Source organism: Pelodiscus sinensis, chromosome 7 (genome assembly GCF_052426305.1).
Source record: "Pelodiscus sinensis isolate ZL-2025 chromosome 7, ASM5242630v1, whole genome shotgun sequence".
NCBI classification, from domain to species: Eukaryota; Metazoa; Chordata; order Testudines; family Trionychidae; genus Pelodiscus; species Pelodiscus sinensis.
In genome coordinates, this window is record NC_143058.1 from 63,830,109 (window position 1) to 63,849,031 (window position 18,923).

The 18,923-nt window shown below is 53.0% G+C and overlaps 1 protein-coding gene across 3 annotated transcripts; it reads left to right on the plus strand.

Moving 5' to 3' along the window:
• The first annotated feature begins 72 nt into the window (after positions 1-72).
• Positions 73-18,896, plus strand: RAB17 (RAB17, member RAS oncogene family). 3 transcript variants are annotated; one of them, XM_075934028.2, is made up of 7 exons: positions 73-213; positions 841-967; positions 6,939-7,101; positions 9,906-10,057; positions 11,134-11,259; positions 13,421-13,514; positions 15,602-18,896. In XM_075934028.2, the coding sequence occupies exons 2-7, from the start codon at positions 911-913 to the stop codon at positions 15,721-15,723; spliced, it is 714 nt and encodes a 237-aa protein (XP_075790143.2). In that variant the 5' UTR covers positions 73-213; positions 841-910; the 3' UTR covers positions 15,724-18,896. The 3 variants fall into 3 exon arrangements, with proteins under 3 accessions (XP_075790143.2, XP_075790144.2, XP_025042641.2); XM_025186856.3 differs by lacking the exon at positions 73-213 and having other exon boundaries at positions 554-967; XM_075934029.2 differs by lacking the exons at positions 73-213; positions 11,134-11,259 and having other exon boundaries at positions 239-967.
• The last annotated feature ends 27 nt before the right edge of the window (positions 18,897-18,923 follow it).

Sequence of the window (18,923 nt, forward strand, 5' to 3'; positions counted from 1 at the left end):
ACCCGCTCTGGCTCGTTGCAAGGAGAACAGATTTGCTACTCGCAGCCACATTGCAAGCAGAAAACGCACCCCGACAAATCGGAATCGCTCTGGACGTCAGCCACACCAAAGTCGTCTGAGCTCCCGTCCTGGCACAAAGCCACAAAACAGAGCGTCAATGCACAGCTGAGAACGGACACCTCATTTCACCCGTTCCTGGCCCACCCACAGGTGGTAAGAATACCGGTGATCTCCAGTCGGGGAGTGGACCAAGGGGGCCTGTTCCAGCATTTCTGGAGCTGAGAATGTAAGGCCCTTCCCCCTCCTCCACCTTGCACTGAGTACAGCTCAGTTGGTCCAACGCTTAGGCCCTGAGATTATTAGGAATATTAACGCCCTGAATATTAATTCCCAGGCCTGCTACCCTCCACGAGTGTGTCTATGCAGTGTCTGCAGCACAACACACCCCATTCTCCAAGCACTGAGCTGGCAGAGCACAGTGGAAACAAGGAATGCAGGGGCGGGCGCAAAGTTTACCAGACGTAGCAAACAGGGAAGACAAGGAACCTGTAGAAAGGAGGGGGACGTACAGAAGAGCTCTGCTCAGCATTTCACTGGAGCATGCACGGCCCCGCCCGAGCGAAGAGAGGCCGGCTCCACACGACCCATAACTCACCTTGATTACAGGTTTTATGGCTCTGCGTTCTTAAGGGCAAATCAACTCGCTGGGGGAGCAGTGGACCTTAAACTTTACCAATCACTGTTGTATCTGTGTGCTGATCTTTGGGAGCAGCTAATACGCTGGTGAAAGTACCTGGCCTGCCGTGGGGTGTTTCAAGAAGTGCCCTTTTTACTTTCTAGTTTGCCTGGATTTCACGTGAATACCTGGACAACCCCGCTGCTTCCCAGCTAGCATTGTTTCAGACTTTCAATGGACCGAAGCCTCTCTTCCCTGCCCCCGCCTAGAAGAAAAGCGATGTTGAAAAAGGTGAGCTCTTCCTCTATCGGTTAGAGAAGAGGCTGGGGGTGCAGCCTGGGGAAACTAAGGCTGAGAACATGAGAAGGCTGGCACACCGGTAATGTTCAAAGCCATTTCAAAGCACCTTTGGGTACGTTAGCAACATGGACGCTGTAGTCCAAGGTTTGCGTGTAACCAGCCACCACTGTGTCGGACAGACGACAGTGCATCTTTCTTTCGTTTCAGGGGAAACTTCTTTAGGATTATGTATTGCCTGTCGTGAATTGAGTGCACCGAGGAGAGCCAGCCCCAGCCTCAAAGACCCTTTGGGTTGAAAGAGAGGCAAGAACACCGTTGCACCCCAAAGCGCTGCTTGACCAGGAGCTGGGTTTACCACAGCGAGGGGGATCAGTGGGGCTTGCCTGGTACAGCAGGGCTTGAGAGAAGGACGGGGAAGGTTTTATCAGAACGCAGGGATCCGCCACAGATAAGACTCAGCCATCGAGAGTCCCAAGAGAATCTTGCAGTCCAACGAGAGTATTTCTAGGACTCATTTGTGTTCGAGATTTTTCTTTCAAGAACAAGGGCCCAGTCCTACTCCCCGTGGCTTGGGGGAGAATGGATCAGGCCCTACAATGGTACAGTCCAAGAACGTCTTTAGGCCTTGAAATGCCCCCGGCCCGTGTCCACCCTCCAAACCCAGGCTGATCTGCAGTTCAAAGTAAGCCTTAGCAATGACCATTTGTGTGCACTCAGCTGCCAGCTCTTCCTGTAAGACGTCTGTCCTGGTGCTTGAGGAAGATTTACACAGGCGTTGAGAGCAGGACGGGGCCCTTATTCTGGAAAAAAAAATCTTGAACCCAAATGAGGGTACGTCTACACTACAGCGCTAGTTCGAACTAACTTAGTTCGAATTAGTTAGTTCGAACTAAGCTAGTTCGAACTAACGCATCTAGAACTAAAAACTAGTTCGAACTAGCGTTTTGCTAGTTCGAACTAGTAAGTCCACATTGAGTGGACTCTGAACAGGGCTTAATGATGGCCGGAAGCAGTGCCGGCAGGGCATAAAAGGAGGACTTAGAGCATGGAGATACTGTCTCAGGCTAGCCGAGGGCTGCGCTTAAAGGGTCCCGACCCCCACCCCGGACACACAGTTCTAAGGGGTGCCCCGCTTGCAAAGAAGTTCTGGCTTGGAGTGCCCTGAGTGCCCACACTGGGCACATCACACCACTCGGCCATCAGCCCGGCTGCACTTGCCGCAGGCTGCCATCTGGGGAGAGGGAGTAATTGGGGGGCTGCAGGAGAGCTTCCACCCCCAGAAGCCCGCAGAGCCAGCCCAGTCCTCCCCATCGGGGGCTCGTACCCCATTCCTCCCTCACCTCCTTCCACTTGCCCTTCCCTAGCCCCCCTTCTTCTTGATGTACAAAATAAAGATAACGTTTCTTCCAACATTGACTCTGTCTTTATTGAAAAAAACTGGGGGAGACTGGGAAAAGGAGGTGGGAGAGGGGAAGAGAAAGGCTGGGAGAGGGGAGGGCAACTAACATGATCAGGGGTTGGGAACAGGTCCCAGATGAAGAGAGGCTACAGAGACTGGGACTGTTCAGCTTAGAAAAGAGGAGACGGAGGGGGGACAGGATAGAGGTCTGTAAAAGCAGGGGTTGGGTGGAGAGGGTGCATTCAGAAAAGTTCTTCCTGAGTTCCCATAAAGAAGGACTAGAGGACACCAAAGGAAAGGAATGGGTAGCAGGCTTGAAACTAGTAAGAGAAAGTTGTTCTTGACAAAGCAAATAGTTAACCTGTGGAACTCCTTGCTGCAGGAGGCTGTGAAGGCTAGAACTAGAACAGAGTTTAAAGGGAAGTGAGATCAAGTCATGGAGGTTGGGTCCATGGAGTCCTATTAGCCAGAGGGTAGGAGTGGTGTCCCTGCCCAAAGTTTGTGGAAGGCTGGAGAGGGATGGCACGAGACAAATGGCTTGGTCATTGTCTTCGGTCCATCCCCTCCAGGGTCCCTAGGGTTGGCCGCTGTGGGCAGACAGGCTACTGGGCTAGATGGACCTTTGGTCTGACCCAGGACGGCCATTGTAAGCTCAGGGCTCAGTGTCGGGGGTCTCAGTGGACCCCCTTGATTTTCATTCACACCTGGTCCTGGGTGGCCAGGCTGGCAGCTCTCCTGCCCTAGACGGCCACTTTCCTGTGCCTAGTGCGGAGATCGTGGACGAGGTCCACGATGTCCGCACTAGCCCAGGAAGGTGCCCGCCTCTTGCGGTCCAGGGCAAGCTCCCGGGAGCCGCCAGCCTGGTCCCGGCAAGAGGGGGTGGGCTGGGGGGCATCGGGTGGGTGGCTCTGTGCCGTGCCAGGTGCAGGGTCTGCTAGCTGGGTGCTGGCAGGCTTGCACCTGGCACGGGCACCGTAGCCAGCCCGTGCCCCTTTAAGGGGTCCGGGGCCGGGAGGGGGGCATAGAGTTTCCCTGGTGTTGGCCAGAGTGGCCACCAGGGAAACCTGGGGAGGGCTGCCTCCCACTAGTTCGAACTAAAGGGCTACACAGCCCTTAGTTCGAACTAGCTAGTTCGAACTAGGCGTTAGTCCTCGTAAAATGAGGTTTACTAGTTCGAACTAAGCGCTCCGCTAGTTCGATTCAAATTCGAACTAGCGGAGCGCTAGTGTAGCGCATAGGAAAGTTAGTTCGAACTAACGTCCGTTAGTTCGAACTAACTTTCTAGTGTAGACATACCCTGAGTGACTTGACTGCAGAATTATTTTGGGACTCCTGAGGACTGGGTCTTATCTCTGGTGGATCCCTGTGGTGGATTCTTGCCTGGTTTTTGAAAGTCAATGAGAGTGGGGCACTTGTCTGCCATCGGTTCATTTGAAACTCAGGCGCAACCCTACAGATGTCCTAAGCCATCCCAACTAAAGTGTTTAAAAATAGGTACCTAAAATTAGTCTCCTAGGCCTGCACTGAGACATCTAAATCTAGAGGCCAAGATACTTACCCTGCAGAGCAACTGTGGAAGCAGCTGGGTACTTTCAAAAACCAGGCAGGTGCCTAAAAGATGGATTTTCGGAGTTTAACTTTAGGCTCCTATTTTTGAAGTCTCGGTCAAATGGGTGTTGAAAGGAAATGGCATCTTAACAGAAACCCATTTTTACTGGTGTATTTAGCTGCAGTGACCCATTTCGTTTAACTTATTTGCATATTCTGGCAGAACGTAAGAATGGCCATACAGGGTCCTTCTAGATCGCTGTCCTGCCTCTGACAGTGGCCAATGTCAGAAGCATCAAAGCGAATGAACAGACCAGGGCAATTTTGGATGATCTGCCCCTGTCATCCAGTGTCACAGCCAGAGGTTTAGGAACACCTAGGCTGCGTCTAGACTGGCATGATTTTGCGCAAAAGCACCCACGAGTATTTGCAATAGAACACTGAGTTTGTAATGTACAAAATCCGTGGTTCTTGCGCAAATACTCTGACGCTCTCGCTTAGGGACAAGCCCTCTTGCGCAAGTATTCTTGCGCAAGAGGGCCAGTGTAGACAGCAATGTTAATTTCTTGCACAAGAAAGCCCGATGGCTAAAATGGCCATGGGAGCTTTCTTGCACAAGAGAGCATCTACAGTGGCACGGATGCTTTTGCGCAAAGGCACATGCCAGTATAGACGCTCTCTTGTGCAAATACTTTTAACGGAAAAACTTTCATGCCAGTCTAGACGCAGCCCTAGAGCACGGGGTTGCAACCCTGACTATCTTGGAGGACAGTCATAGTTGGGCCCAGCCTCCATGAACTCATCTCATTCATACACTAGTTATGCTCTTTGGCCGTCACAGTGTCCTAGGGCAATGAGTTCCACAGGTTGACAGTGTGTTGCATGTGAGTTAGACAAGGCACATTACTGCATAGTTAAACCATCTATGCTGCCAGATGTATTGCTGCTTGAGAGTTTGTGAGAGTGAGGGAGAGAAATTGTATCAGCTTTAGCAGGATGTGGTTTTGATTTCAGTTACACATATTGGGGGCAGGATCCCCCACTGCCAAAAATAAATGTAGCTGTACTAAGGCCACTAAGGCTACACCAGTTTACACCAGTTGAGGATCTAACCCTGCTGTTCTTAATCCAGTAGGCTGGGAGAAAGGGGGTTGATTTAGACAAAAAGCCCAGGTGTTGATGCAAGTATAACACACCTGCCACTGCAGTTATACTTACGGGCCCTGATCCTGCAAACACTTAGGCTATGTCTACGCTGGCAAGATTTTGCGCAAATACTTTTAACGCAAGAGTTTTTACGCTAGAAGTATTTGCGCAAGAGAGTGTCTACACTGGCATGTGCTTTTGCGCAAGAGATGTGCTTTTGCGCAAAAGCATCCACGCCAGTGTAGACGCTCTCTTGCACAAGAAAGCTCCGATGGCCATTTTAGCCATCGGGCTTTCTTGCGCAATAAATTCATGTTGCCTGGCTACACTGACCTCTTGCACAAGAACAGTTGCACAAGAGGGCTTTTTCTTGAGCGGGAGCATCATAGTTCTTGCGCAAGAAGCACTGATTTCACACATTAGAATGTCAGTGTTCTTGCGCAAGAACTCTCCGCCAGTGTAGATAGGCAGCATGTTTTTGCGTAAAAGTGTCCTCTTTTGCGTAAAATCATGCCAATGTAGATACAGCCACACAGACCTGGTTTTGTGAGACACAACCCACTAATTAAATGTTCATGTCATCAACTATATAATCAAGCATGGCTGGCTGCTTTACTTCCCCAGTACCTGCATTTGGTTTATTTATCTTTAAGCTGTCTGATTTTCAGGGCCTGTTTTTTGAAATTTGAGGTCTATGTACATGGCCTCAAAGCAGGAGTTTATAAGAGCTCCTTGCTATTGTCACAGGAAGATTTTTTTTTTTTTTTGCAGCGGGTGAGGGGGAAGGGATACTTCCCCAAATTCTTATCTAAACAGGATCTACAGTAGTCTCTCAGAGTTGCAAACACCAGAGTTACGAATTGGCCTATCAACCACATACCTCATTTGGAACCGGAAGTACGCAGTCAGGAAGCGGCAGAGACAAAAAACCAAGCCAAATCAGAAACACCCCAAACACAGTACAGCACTGTGTTGAACATAAACCACTATAAAAAAAAAAGGCAGCATTTTTCTGCTGCATGGTTCAGTTTCAAAACTGCATTAAGTCGATATTCAATTGTAAACTTTAGAAAGGCCAACCGTAACGTTTTGTTCAGAGTTACAGCCAACCTCTATTCCTGAGATTTACTACTGAACTTCAATTTTTATGCGTATAAAAGAGGACTTGCATGCTAGGTTAGCCTTTGGAGCCTTGTTATTGAAAATTCTAGTTTAGCATTTGGTGCATTCCTTCCCCAGCGTGCTTTACTGAAGTCCTGTTGGAAACAGCATTACCTTGAAGTGCACTAGCAAGGTCTACCCAGAGCAATTAATGCACACTTTAGAAATCACCCCTCCCCCACCCCCGAGCTTGCATTATTGCTCCATGTAGATAAATCTTTAGAATCACAGAACATTACAACTGGAAGGGACCTCGAGAGGTCATCGAGTCCTGTCCCCTGCCCTCATGGCAGGACCAAGCACCATCTAGACCATCCCTGACAGGTGTCTGTCCAGCCTGCTCTTAAATATCTCCAGGGATGGAGATTCCACAACCTCCCTGGGCAATTTATTCCAGTGCTTACCCACCCTGACAGTTAGGAAGTTTTCCTGAATGTACCTGCTACAGTCCTCCTCTCTACCAGCCCAGTACTGCCCCCGTACTGTAGCAATAGCCTTAGAGTTAGACTCCCAGTATGGTTCTTTTAAGCACATTGAGCTTGATCCAGCTTATTGAGTGGGACAGGGTTGGAGAAGAATTAAACTGGAGCCATGCCTTCCACTACACTGTGTGGGAAATCAAGGCACGGGGCCTCGTGTACCCAGAGAATCAACTGAGCGCCCCAGAGCTCACTGCCTTCTGAATAGGGTTTTTTTTTCCCCTGGCAGAATATGGCCTCGAGAAGAACGCCACAGCAGGAGGCAGGGTCTTCCACAGAGCAGACCTACGTCTACAAGGTGGTTCTGCTGGGGACCACAGCTGTGGGAAAGTCAAGCCTCGCCTTCCGCTATGTGAAAAATGATTTCCGGGAATCCATGCCCACGGTGGGATGTGAGTGAGTAGCAGCAGTAAAGACATAAAGGGCCGGGCCGGTATCTCTCTTCAGTGGAGCTATGTCCGTGTAAAGTCTGGCTCTGCTTAAGCCACCATGCCTAGCAGAAACGTGGCAGGTTGGCTTTGGGGCTGCATTCAGAACTCAGTCCTGGCAGCTCTGGGTTAGATGTGGCCCCCTAGTGGAATGTGAGGGAACAGAACCCCACCGCTGCCACCAGTGACTGGTTGGTTTGGTTCCTGTCTCCGGATGGCTCGCTGTGAAATAAGCAAGAGTCCGGGCCAGCGGTGCAGCTAATGTGCCTGTTTTAAAAGCTGGGCCTTTCCTGTTGCTGCTCTTTCTAGCTGGATCTTTAGGCACCTCAGAAACACTTCTGAAGAAGTTAAACCAGAGCATCTACCTCTTCATTGTGGTAAAGAGCTCTTTGAGTTCACTGGCAGGGAGAGAAACAGGAACTGCTGCACAGCTGTATCTGCTGCTGTGTTAGAGCGACATCTAGTGGCTTATTTCAAGTCTTGCCACATTTAAAGAGGGCTCTGCAAGGATCTTGTTATTACAAAGCATGGGGCTTGGGTGGCATTTGACCAGAATCTGCACTTCTGACTAGCCCAAGAGAGCATTTACCAGTTCTAGAGACTTTTCCCTTTGCAGCCTCTCCCCTCTTTCTCATGCTTTCCCCCCTGCTCCCACAGAAACACAACAGGTTGGACCTCCCTGGTCCGGCACCCTCGGGAGCTGATGGATCCCGGACAAGGGAGTTTGCTGGACTGGGGAGGTGAGGGCTCTCCCAGGAATGCTGGCCTCCCATCTGGTTCCCCTCCTGGCTGTCACCCTGCTCCTGGTCCCCAGTGGCAGCCAGCTTGGCTGTGCAGGGGCTGCAGGGCTGGCCTGGCTGTGCTCCAACCCTGGAGCTGGCTGGACTCTGCTGCCGGCTCCTTGCCAGACTCCCAGCCGACGGGGTGCTGCGGTCCTGCAGACCAGCAAGTCCCGGACCAGAGAGGCTCCGCCTGTACCACTGCACAGCATTATCCATGGATTCATGCCAGTACCATTCATAGCACTCACTGCAGAAATGCCACCAAATTCTTACTCTCACTGCAGAATGGTGGCACACGTGCACCCTTGCATCTTAAGAAGTAGGGATGTGAAAGTGTAACCGTGTACACGGTTAGCCAATGAGCCTGGACTCACTGGTTAACCTTCATGGCTATACACAGGCAGGAGTGGCTTGAGGAGAGCTGCCGGCAGCTGGCGCCCCAGGCGAAATGCACAATTGGTGCTCCTACCTCCATAGCCCTCAATGGTATGATGTCATCATTGGGTGTCCCGGTGGACGCGGCACCCTAGGCAACTGCCGAGGTTGCCTGCATCCACGGGCCGCCCCTGTACGCAGGCTGCCTGCATGCACTGGCTCCTGTGAGCTGCCTGCCCTCCTGAGCTGCTGCCTCTGTATCAGAAGCAGCATCATGGTGGTTGGGGGGAAGAGGGCAGGCAGGAGCTAGCAAGTGCAGGGGGTTAGCATTCACTGGCTCCCAGCGAGCTGCCGGCCTCCCACCCTTTCTGTGAAATTTTTAGCAGTTACACATTTAGTCAGTTAAAACGCATTTTAACAGCCCTGCTAAAGTGTGTGTCGTATTGGCCTAACCCCATTCAGACTGGACTCTAAGCACGTCTAGATTGCAGGTTTCTTTCGGAAGAAGCTTTTCCAGAAGAGATCGTCCCCAAAAACTTCTTCCGAAAGAGAGCGTTTGCACTGCCAAAGCGCATCGAAAAAGCGATATGCTTTTTAAAAAGATAGCATCCACACTGAATAAACACTATCTCGCAGGCAAGCTGGGATTACTATGCATGGAGTGGTCACCAGGGCACCTGTGCTTTTTCCTCTTCTTTTGAAAAAACTCCCTCTTCCGCGTCCACACACGCCTTTCTCCGAAAGAGCGCTTTCGGAAAAGGAGTTCTTCCTCGTAGAATGAGGTTTACCAATGTTGGAAAAACCCCTCTGTTTTTTCGATTTTCTTTCGAAAGAACACAATAGCAGTGTGGACATCAGTGGAGGGTTTTTTCGGAAAAACAGCTGTTTTTCAAACAAACCCTGCAGTTTAGTTTCACCCTAAGATATTACCTCACTTGCTCTAGTGAAACCACCCTGAACCCACATTAGTTGTTTTTAAAAAACAAACGGCAGCTTCTGAATAATTATTACGATTTCATTGGTTTTTGGTTTTAACGTATTCTTTAAGAGTCCAATAAACCCTTTCCAAATGAATTTGGACAGCCGTCGTCCACACAAGTTATTTTCGATCGGGGTCAGCAACCTTTTCAAACCAAAGAGCCAGACTACATCACAATTCAGAACAAGTGGTCGACAAACAGCCCGTATAAGAACGCCCATTTGCATGACTGAAAACATACAACTTAATATTATGGATAATTGACATGATGATTAACAATAGCATCAACAAACCGTTGTACTCACAGACTTTGTTTCATGGGACGTCTGCTGATGCATCTTTTTGCACATTTCTTTGATGTTTACATCATAACTGGACAAATTCAGGTGCATGTGCACGTTCAAGCTACGTGAGTCATTACATGTTTTTTAAATTTTGATACAACTTTTCATTTTAATTTAAAAATGGTGTGTATTTTGGGAATGACGAAAGAGCCAGATTTGGTTCCATACTGAGCCATATTCGGCTCGAGTACCATAGGATGCAGACCTGTGCCCTAGATAAAGGTTAACATCTAATAACCGAGCATGCACCAGCCTTCTCAATGAGCTGCCCCTCTCGGTTGCTTTCAGGTTCTTTCTTCACCCAGCTGGTCTGCTTAGAGACCACCACAATGAAGCTCGAGATTTGGGACACTGCTGGCCAGGAGAAGTACCAGAGCGTTTGCCATCTTTATTACAGGGGGGCGAATGCTGCCCTTCTCGTATACGACATTACCCAAAAGGTAAGACACACCGGAGCATGCGCTGCCACCTCTCCTGCTGAAGCGTTCACCTGTAACTTTCTAAAACATGGGAGGAGCCAGATAGCTCAGTGGTTTGCGCATTGATCTACTAAACCCAGGGGTGTGAGTTCAGCCCTTGAGGGGGCTGTTTAGAGATCTGGGGCAAATCTGTCAGGGATGGTACTTGGTCCCGCCATGAGGGCAGGGGACTGGACTCGATGACCTCTCAAGGTCCCTTCCAATTCTAATGTTCTATGAAAATATGTGGACTGACTCTTGTTGCAAAGATGCTGCAGAAGTTCTGGTGCAGGGCAGCTTCCCAGAGCATGGCCGAATGTTTTGGCCAGGACGATTTTGTCCTGCACACGTGCCAGGTGTGTATGTACAGGCAGGCTCACCCTTCGTCTGTCGCTTGAAGACACACCAGGGGCTGGCGCAGACATTTCACCAACAGCGGACAAAAAGAGCACCTGCCATCACCCAGCGAGGAGACGGAGGGAATCCGAGAGTCCTACACTTACCTCTCCATACAATGCAGTGTGGGGTGGCACGCTGAGTAACGCTGGCCGTGAAGAACATGCCCCAGTCTGAATGGCTGCCTCTCTCCCTGCCCCAAGATCTCTCTATCTAGCCTCAACTCCCATCCCACCCCAACCACCAAGCCAGTGACAGAGAAACATCCCTAAGTGCTATTTGTCCCTCTGGCTTCACTCCCTGACCTCCAGTCATGGTAGTTACCCAGCGAGGAGACCTGAGGCTGCTGTAGAGTCTCACAGGAACAGAACTTCATGGACAAGGTGAACCAAGTTTTTAAGAAGCCCTGGCCTGTCGTGAAAAGAACCAAATCACCTCAGCCCATCGTCTGTGCGCTGGTTCTGTGACCCACTTGGGAGCAGTGGCTATTGGAGGAGCAGTTCTCCTCCTTCACGGCTGTGGGGAAGGAAGGACCTTCAGAGCTGTTGAGTAGCCCCCCTACCGTCACCCATCGGTCTCTACCACGGTTAGCCCAGCGTTGGCAAGCACCTTTGGGCCAGGCAGCTGTGGGTTTATTGTCTGTCTGACTCTCACCTTTCCAGGCAACTTTCGCAAGAGCAAAGCTGTGGCTGAGGGAATTGGAGAGGGAATTTCTTCACGACGAGATTGTGATCGTTTTAGTCGGCAATAAGACGGACCTTGCTGCTCAGCGGGAAGTGCCTTTGGAGGTAAGCGGCATCAATGCCAAATGCTGAGACTTTACGCTGGCTGCAGATTAATGTTCCCTCTATCTTTTTCTCCATCCGCGTGCAGAATAAATGTTATGTGCACCGAGGCATGTGTGGATGCGCACCACCAAGAGAAACACAGGCTGCCAGCTGTGGGCGCCCTGCTAATCTGTATACTGTAGCTGTGGTCCCCAACGCGGTGCCCGTGGGTGCCATGGCGCCCGCCGGGGCATTTATGTGTGCCCGCTGAGTGATCAGGGGCCATTCTTGCGCCCTAGGCCCCGGGTGCCTTGCACTTGTGCGGCCTCGCCCCCAGACACACGGCGCATGAGCAGCCCCGCCCCCAGACATGAAGCGCATGAGTGGCTCTGCCCCCTGGACACCCGGCAGCCCCAAAAGGTTGGGGACCACTGTGTGGTGTATGATTCAGTTATGCACCTGCCTTGATTCTGCAGTTTTAATGAGTTAACCCTTCTCCTCGCCCCCAACTTTGGACAAGATCTCGCTCTGAATAGGTCGGGTACAAACCAAATAGTCTGCCAGAATTCTGCCTCAACCCTCCACGAGCCAGTGTGTTTTAACCTTGTATCCACGGGGGGTTCCCGTGGGCTTCCAGTCAGAGAGCTGGCGTGGGGCTGGCAGTGGCGCAATACGGAAAACAAGCGTGGCCTAAACCGTTTGTGCTGAGACCGCCCAGTGGAAGAGAAGGTGCTTCCTTTCCCCCCAGGCATTGGAGTGCAACGGTGGAACAAACGTCCGTGTACACGAAAAGCACAAGCCGGGCGCAGGTTCTAGTGTGCACCTGTGCGTGGTGCACTCACCGACCCGGAAGGGCTCCGTGGAATGCACGGCCACGTCCCTAGGGTGCCTCGCACTGGCCTGTTGGAGCACAGCCCCCTGGAATGTACCCCCTGCGGTGCAGACAAGTGCCCCACACCGATGCGTCCCGCGCCTCGTGCGTGATTAGGTGGACAGTGCAAGTGGTGGAGCTAACAAGGGGGGTAACCAGGCTCTAAGCCGGTGGGCAGCATCCAGCTGAGAGATTTGTCTCAGCGCCGCCTTTGTAAATCGCTGGGGATTTCTGGAGTCTCCGCTTCCCACTTCTCCGCCACCAGCTGGACAGGGCAAGTGGGGATACCCCGGCTACACTAGAGTGTGTGTCTGCTCCCAGCTCACTCATCTCTTCTCCAGGTGGGCACGGCACGGCCCTCTCCACGTTGGCCGTGCCTGCGGTGGCTAATCATGAAGGCAGGAGCTGTGTCTACCTTGTGGGACAAGATTGGGAGCCTGGAACATGGAGCCCTTATTCCCATCCCCTTGCCAGAGGGTTACAGAGGGAGGTTGACCAAGTCAGATGTGACGACGGTGCAGAACATAGAATCCTAGCACACTAGAACTGGAAGGGACCTCGAGAGGTCATCGAGTCCAATTCCCTGCCCTCACGGCAGGACCAAGCACCGTCTAGCTCATCCCTGACAGGTGTCTGTTCAACCTGCTCTTAAATATCTCTAGTGATGGAGATTCCACAACCTCCCTGGGAAATTTATTCCAGTGTTTAACCCCCCTGACAGGCAAGGGCTGTGTCTAGACTGGCCAGTTTTTCCGGAAAATCAGCCACTTTTCCGGAAAAACTTGCCAGCTGTCTACACTGGCCGCTTGAATTTCTGCAAAAGCACTGACTATCTCATGTAAGAAATCAGTGCTTCTTGCGGAAATACTATGCTGCTCCCATTCGGGCAAAAGTCCTTTTGTGCAAAACGGCCAATGTAGACAGCTCAGATTTGTTTTCCACAAAAAAGCCCTGATCGCGAAAATGGCGATCGGGGCTTTTTTGCGGAAAAGCGCGTCTAGATTGGCCACGGACGCTTTTCTGCAAAAACTGCTTTTGCGGAAAAGCGCCCTGCCAATCTAGACTCACTTTTCTGAAAATGCTTTTAACGGAAAACTTTTCCGTTAAAAGCATTTCCAGAAAATCATGCCAGTCTAGACGTAGCCAGGAAGTTTTTCCTAATGTCCAACCTAAACCTCCCTTGCTGCAGTTTAAGCCCATTGCTTCTTGCCTTATCCTCAGCGGTCGAGAACAATTTTTCTCCCTCTTCCTTGTAACACCCCAAGTCTCCTTTGAAGTAACCCTGCCTTTTGTACCCCCCCTCCCAACTAGGAGGCTGAGGAATTTGCAAAGAGCAAAAGCTTAATTTTCATGGAGACGTCAGCGAAATCCAACCACCGCGTGACCGAGGTCTTTATGGCTATAGGTAAGTTCTACAGGAAAAGCTGCTGTACCGTGAGCAGCGCTGAAGATGCCGAGGTCTGTGCTGGCTTTTTGCCTTCCGAGCCATAGCGCTTCACCTCTTGCCTCCTCCCTGATGCTCCAGGGCAGTTAGGGGTGAGATACTTGACTTGAGGAGGCCCATAGGTGCTAGGAGATAGATGATCTGAAGAGGGACCCTGTCACGAGTCGGGCTACCCCTCAGGCTTACAACCTATTCGTCATCGGGGTTAGCCACCCGTGTACTTTTCCCTCACTCGTGTTCCCCGTGCCCCAGTCCCGCTTTATGGCTAAGTTTGTGGCTCCACGGGTAGCGCACTGAGTCTTAACCTCGTTGATGAGGTGCCTCTTGCTGTGAGGTGGGAGGGGGACTCGGGCCCACCCCCCACTCCGGGTCCTGACCCAGGACCCTTAAAGGCAGCGGCACCCTAGTGCCGCCCGGTTGGTGGGGCGTTCCCCGAAACTCACCAACCCTCGGGGGTTTTTGTTCCCTGTCCTGGGTCACTTCCTCCTGGTCCTACGTGCCGGTTCCGGCTCTCAAGCCGCCTCGCCCTGGTCCTTCCGGGGTTCTCCCCGGGGATCACCTCTCTCCTCCTTTCCTGTTCCGGGCATCTTTTCAAAGGCCCGCTTCTCCTGGCCCCGCCCCCTCCCTGGGGCATGGGGTAATGACGTCAGCCGTGGGGAAGATGTCCCAGCTCCCGGCTGCCCCGGCTGCCCCGGTACACGGCTGGAGTTGTGTCCTCCTCGCCAGAGCCTTCCTCGTCCTTGGCTGGCCGGAGAATGCAAGGTGCCATGCGCTTCTCTGTGCAGGAGCCCGGCGCCCCGTCACAGACCCATAACTGCTGTTTCTCCATTTCAAACAGACAAGCCAGCACCTCCCAACCTCTGAGACAAGCAAACTATAGCACAGCTGAGTCTGGACTAACAGTGGGAATAAAGCCTTCAAACTGGCCAGAACAGTGGCTTTCAACCTTCCCAAACTACTGTATCCCTTTCAGGAGACTGATCTGTCTTGCATGCCCCTATGTTTCACCTCAGTAAGGCCATGTCTTCACTGTGGGGAATATCGATGCTGCTGTGATCGATCTTCCGGAGCTTGATTTAGCGGGTCTAGTATAGACCTGCTAAATTGAACTCAGAGGGTGCCTGCTTCTGCGAGGAATAAAGGAAACCAATGGGAGCTTCCTGCTGTAGGGGTCGGCAGAGAAACTTGAATCAAGGTACATGGACTCCAGCTACATAATTAACATAACTGGAGTTGCATACCTTGATTCAGCCGTCCCCTGTAGTGTAGACCTGGCCTCACTGTTACGTTTACATGACAGAGGTACAGTGGAATCAGTAGATGTTCTAGGGCAGGGAATGAAGAGGTAGGTGTATGGCAGAGTCCTGAGGGAGGGACCATTTTCCAGAAAGAATGAAGGAGAAATTGTGAATGGGAATTTGTTGACTAGTAAGTGCCGGAGTCTAGGCATAGGGGTCTCGAAGTGAAAAAATATGAAGTTAAAAAAGTTAAAGTGTAAACTTAAATCCCTCAACATTTCTGAATAAGAACATGCAGACGGCCAGACTGGGGCAGCCCAACGGTCCATTCAGCCCAGTTGGCCAACCGTGGCCAATGCCAGGTGCTTCAGAGGGAGTGAACAGAACAAGCGATGAAATGATCCCTCCCCTGTTGCTTATGTTTAGATATTTTAAATGATAATACATAGAAAAGGAAGAGTTCCCCAGGCCCAGCCAAATAGCACATGAGGGACGGAGAAGGTCGTTCTTCTTTACCTGTCGCTGTTGCAGGTCCATCCTTGGCAGGAATTAAAACAGCTCTGAGGCTGCTCTAAGTTTCCCCAACAGCAACGGTAATCTAGGGATCGTTCTGCTAGTTGCAGATTGCTGTGCCCTGCGCCCCTCCCCGAGCCCACTGCGGATGGGAGGGGACACACAGCTGGGGAACCCCTAGCTGCCCCAATAGCAGCTGGAAAGTTGCCCGAAGAAAGTCAGAGTGGGGGGTGAGGACGTAGTACAAAGCGATACAATGGCTGAGCGGAGAAGGTCTTATTCTGAGTTTCTGTGCAGCTTGCGAGTTATTGAAACGGGAACGACAGAAGGAACCAACACATCAGCCTCAGCCCTGGAAGAAGTCATGTGTGGATCTGCAAGAGCCAAGCAATCCAGCCAAGAGGTGCTGCAGGAGCTAAGAGAAGTGGCAGCCGGACCTACGTTTGCTGTTCAGTGGGTTTTTATTTTGGGGGAGGGACAGAAAGGTGGGCCTATGCGCTGAGCCGAGCAGCTTGAGTGTTGAACTGTGAGTATTGCTTTTTTAAAAATAGTCAGTGCTCGATTGAAGAGCTGTATGAGAGGAGAGATTGCTGAGTGCCAGGGACCGGAAAAGCAAGTTTCCTCTGTCCTGTGTTTGCTCAGTATCACTAGGAAAGAATGTGTTGTTACATGTCTTCACGAATGAAACCAGCAAACAGGCGTCATCTCTCGGCCCTCCATCCCACCTTGCAAATTCCATTAAAAACCCCGTAGAGGCTCGTAAAGCTACAGTCCCCCAGTCGCGTCACACAAGATGTGTCTCGAATATGCGACGCGTGTGGTAGGCCCTCAAGATTTTGTCACAAGTCTCGTGACTTTGGGGGCCTTTCTTAACGCCCCCGCTGATGGAATCAAGTGATCGCTTAAGAACCTTTAAAACAAAACAGAAACTAACACTCGCTGGCCGTTGTGGCAGTGGAGAAGATGGAGAACGCGAAGCAAGCACCCCCCGAAGGCCCAGGTCGCACAGGAGGAGACCCTACGTGTTATTTAACGTCTCATGAATTTGGGACAGCGTTTAATGGCCGACGGTCGCCGGGGCCGAGCCTAGTAACTCAGCTCGCTGGGCAGGAGGGGGACTGTGGTTATCCACTGACATAAGGCAGCGCTCTTCCACTGCGCGGCTGCATCTTGCGGCTGGTGTCTAAGTATCTTGACGTTGCAAAGGTGTCAGCGGCATGCGCGTGTCTCTTCTAGCCAGATAGTCGGGAAACCTGTCCCGCTCATGTCCCTGCACCAAGATGTACAAATTCAGAGCCCGCCACTGGCATGCACAGTCCCCCATGCGCCGAGATGCTGCTGCGGGGGCCGCCTGGCCATTAGCACTGAAAAGAGCTGAAGCCAAGTGCTCTTAGCACCACGTGGAAGAAGGAGACTCTCCGGTGTCCCCTGTATTGGGGCCAGGGCAACCACTCGCTCTGGGCAGGCTTGTGTCCTTGGTCACTTCATTTGAACAGCACAGCCAAAGATGTCAGGCGCTCCCAGCTCCAGGGGTGGTATTTCCCCGCAGGAGCCCGAGTGCATCGGTTCTGGGGCTGGGCAGGCTGCTCTCGTCCCTATATGCTTGGCTGACCTCTTCGCCCCCTCCCCCTACAGCGGGTGTTGTGGTGAAGGCACATTTACGGGGCAGTTCACACCACTCAGGGGCCTTGTTTCTGGCCATCTGCTGGCTCAGGCCCGGCCTACACTATGGCCTTAGCCCCTGGCGTAGCGCTGTGCCCAGGCACAGACCTGGATGTTCACTGGGACAGCTTGTTTCCCTGCGGGGGTATGTGCATGTGGGGGAGAAGCTGGACAAATCCACATGGGCATCCAAGGGCAGGCTGGACCCACCACGGCCACCCACAGTGTGACCCCAGATTAACCGTTTTCTGGAGCCGAGCGGGTCAGAAGTGGGGGCCCAGGAGCTGAACCCTGGGCCTAGGTGTCTGTGCCTGGCTCGGGGAAGGGGAGCAGTCCTCTCCAGCACAGTGCTGTCACAAGCTCACAAGCCTCCCAGGCGGCTCAGGAGCAGAGGGGACATAAAGGCCCCTCAGGGGACCGGCCGGCCGCTAGCAGGCTGGACTCCAGGACACTCCGAGAAGAGGCTTTTGAGTCAGCCACTCCTGCCCTCCTGCCTCTGCCTGCTTAAATACGGGCCCTGCTCCACCCAGGTGGGAGCTGGCTGCCTCGAACTGGCTGAACGGGCTCTCTGGGGCCTGGCTCCCTTGGCAGAAAACGAGCCCCACTCCCGCCCGAGTGCGGGGCAGAGTCGCCCTCCACGGACGCCCCATCAGCCGCCTCAGAGCCCGTGCTGCCTCCCCATTGGCTTCCGGCCTGACAGCCTCACGTCTGGAGACGAGGTGGCGTGACCCCTGAGTTTCCCCCGGGCGAGAAAGGAGAAGCCAGCCCCTAACCTACCCTCACATCCCATGTAACCCTAAGGAGCCAAGCAATTGCTTGGGGTGCACGGGGGCTGTGCTAGGCCCGGCGTCCTGGCCTGGCCTTCCCCTGGCTTTACGCTCTTCCCTAGGCAACAGCGGCTGCCCGGCTCAGTGGCGGCTGCCCGGCCCAGCGACGGCGGCTGACGCTGCAGGACCGTGGGGTGGCGCTTTCTCCTCAGAGCGGCCGCGCCCTGCAGCTGGGGCTCTCCAAGGCCATTCGACGCAGAGGCCGGAAGGACAGCCAGCAGCACCGACGTTGCTCCCTTCACCCCCCTAGATCTCCCAGCGCAGGGAGCAGCTGGATTCTGTATGACACTCGTGCGAGCCCGCAGGGTGTGCGCTCTCGGCGGGGGGCTCTCGCAGCCCTCCATGCCTGATTCTGGGCTGGCGGCTGCTTATGTCCCCACTGCCTGATGCGGTGTGGGACTCGGAGCCTGCCTCCTCCTTATGCAGACACACCTGTGTCGGTATTTGCTGCCCTGGGATGTGGCTGGCGCTGCACAGAGGCACCAGGCAGGGCGGGAGGACAAAGCGGGGACTGGTGTTCCAAAAGGGCCTGGGGATCCCGGCTGCTGTGGTAGCCCCAGGCCCTTTAAAGCGCCGCTGGAGTGCCGTGCGGGGCGCTCCAGGCGGCTCCTAGGGCTGCCTGGGGAGGCGGGGGCGTGGCAGGGGGCACTCCATGCAGTGCTGAGGTGGGAGGGGCATGCTGCGATTCCAGCAGCGCTGAGGGCTGCTGTGGCCCCGCCCCTTCTGGAATAGTGGTGTTGGGCCCCTCCTACTTTACCCAGGGGCCCGGCCAGGCTGTCGGCTCCCCTGACACCATGGCAAGATGTCTGCCAGCCAGAGGCGTGGGGCCTGCGGCAGAGGTCGTCTTGGCTAGTGTGTTACTCCTGTTGGCATGACACGGGTGTCGGGAGTAGGGCCGGTCATGGCCCCCCTGTTTTCAGAGGGCGTCCGGATCCCAGAGTGAAAAGATGGCTACTTAGTCTGGGGAGCCGCTCAAAACACTTCCTTGTGCGGAGGAGAAATGGTGCAGGAAACGCGACGCAACCTCCGGGGAAAGAAACGCTCCAAGGATCCTACGCCCCAGCAGGAAGACACGTCGGAGTCCTTGAACAGCACGGCAGACACCTGCAGAGCGAGGGTTTTCCATGGTT

Coding starts and splice junctions, on each gene's coding strand:
- RAB17 (XM_075934028.2), top strand. CDS start 911: ATGGACCGAAGCCTCTCTTCCCTGCCCCCGCCTAGAAGAAAAGCGATG. Junction 10,058..11,133: donor TATACGACATTACCCAAAAG/GTAAGACACACC, acceptor TCACCTTTCCAG/GCAACTTTCGCAAGAGCAAA. Junction 13,515..15,601: donor CGAGGTCTTTATGGCTATAG/GTAAGTTCTACA, acceptor GTTTCTGTGCAG/CTTGCGAGTTATTGAAACGG.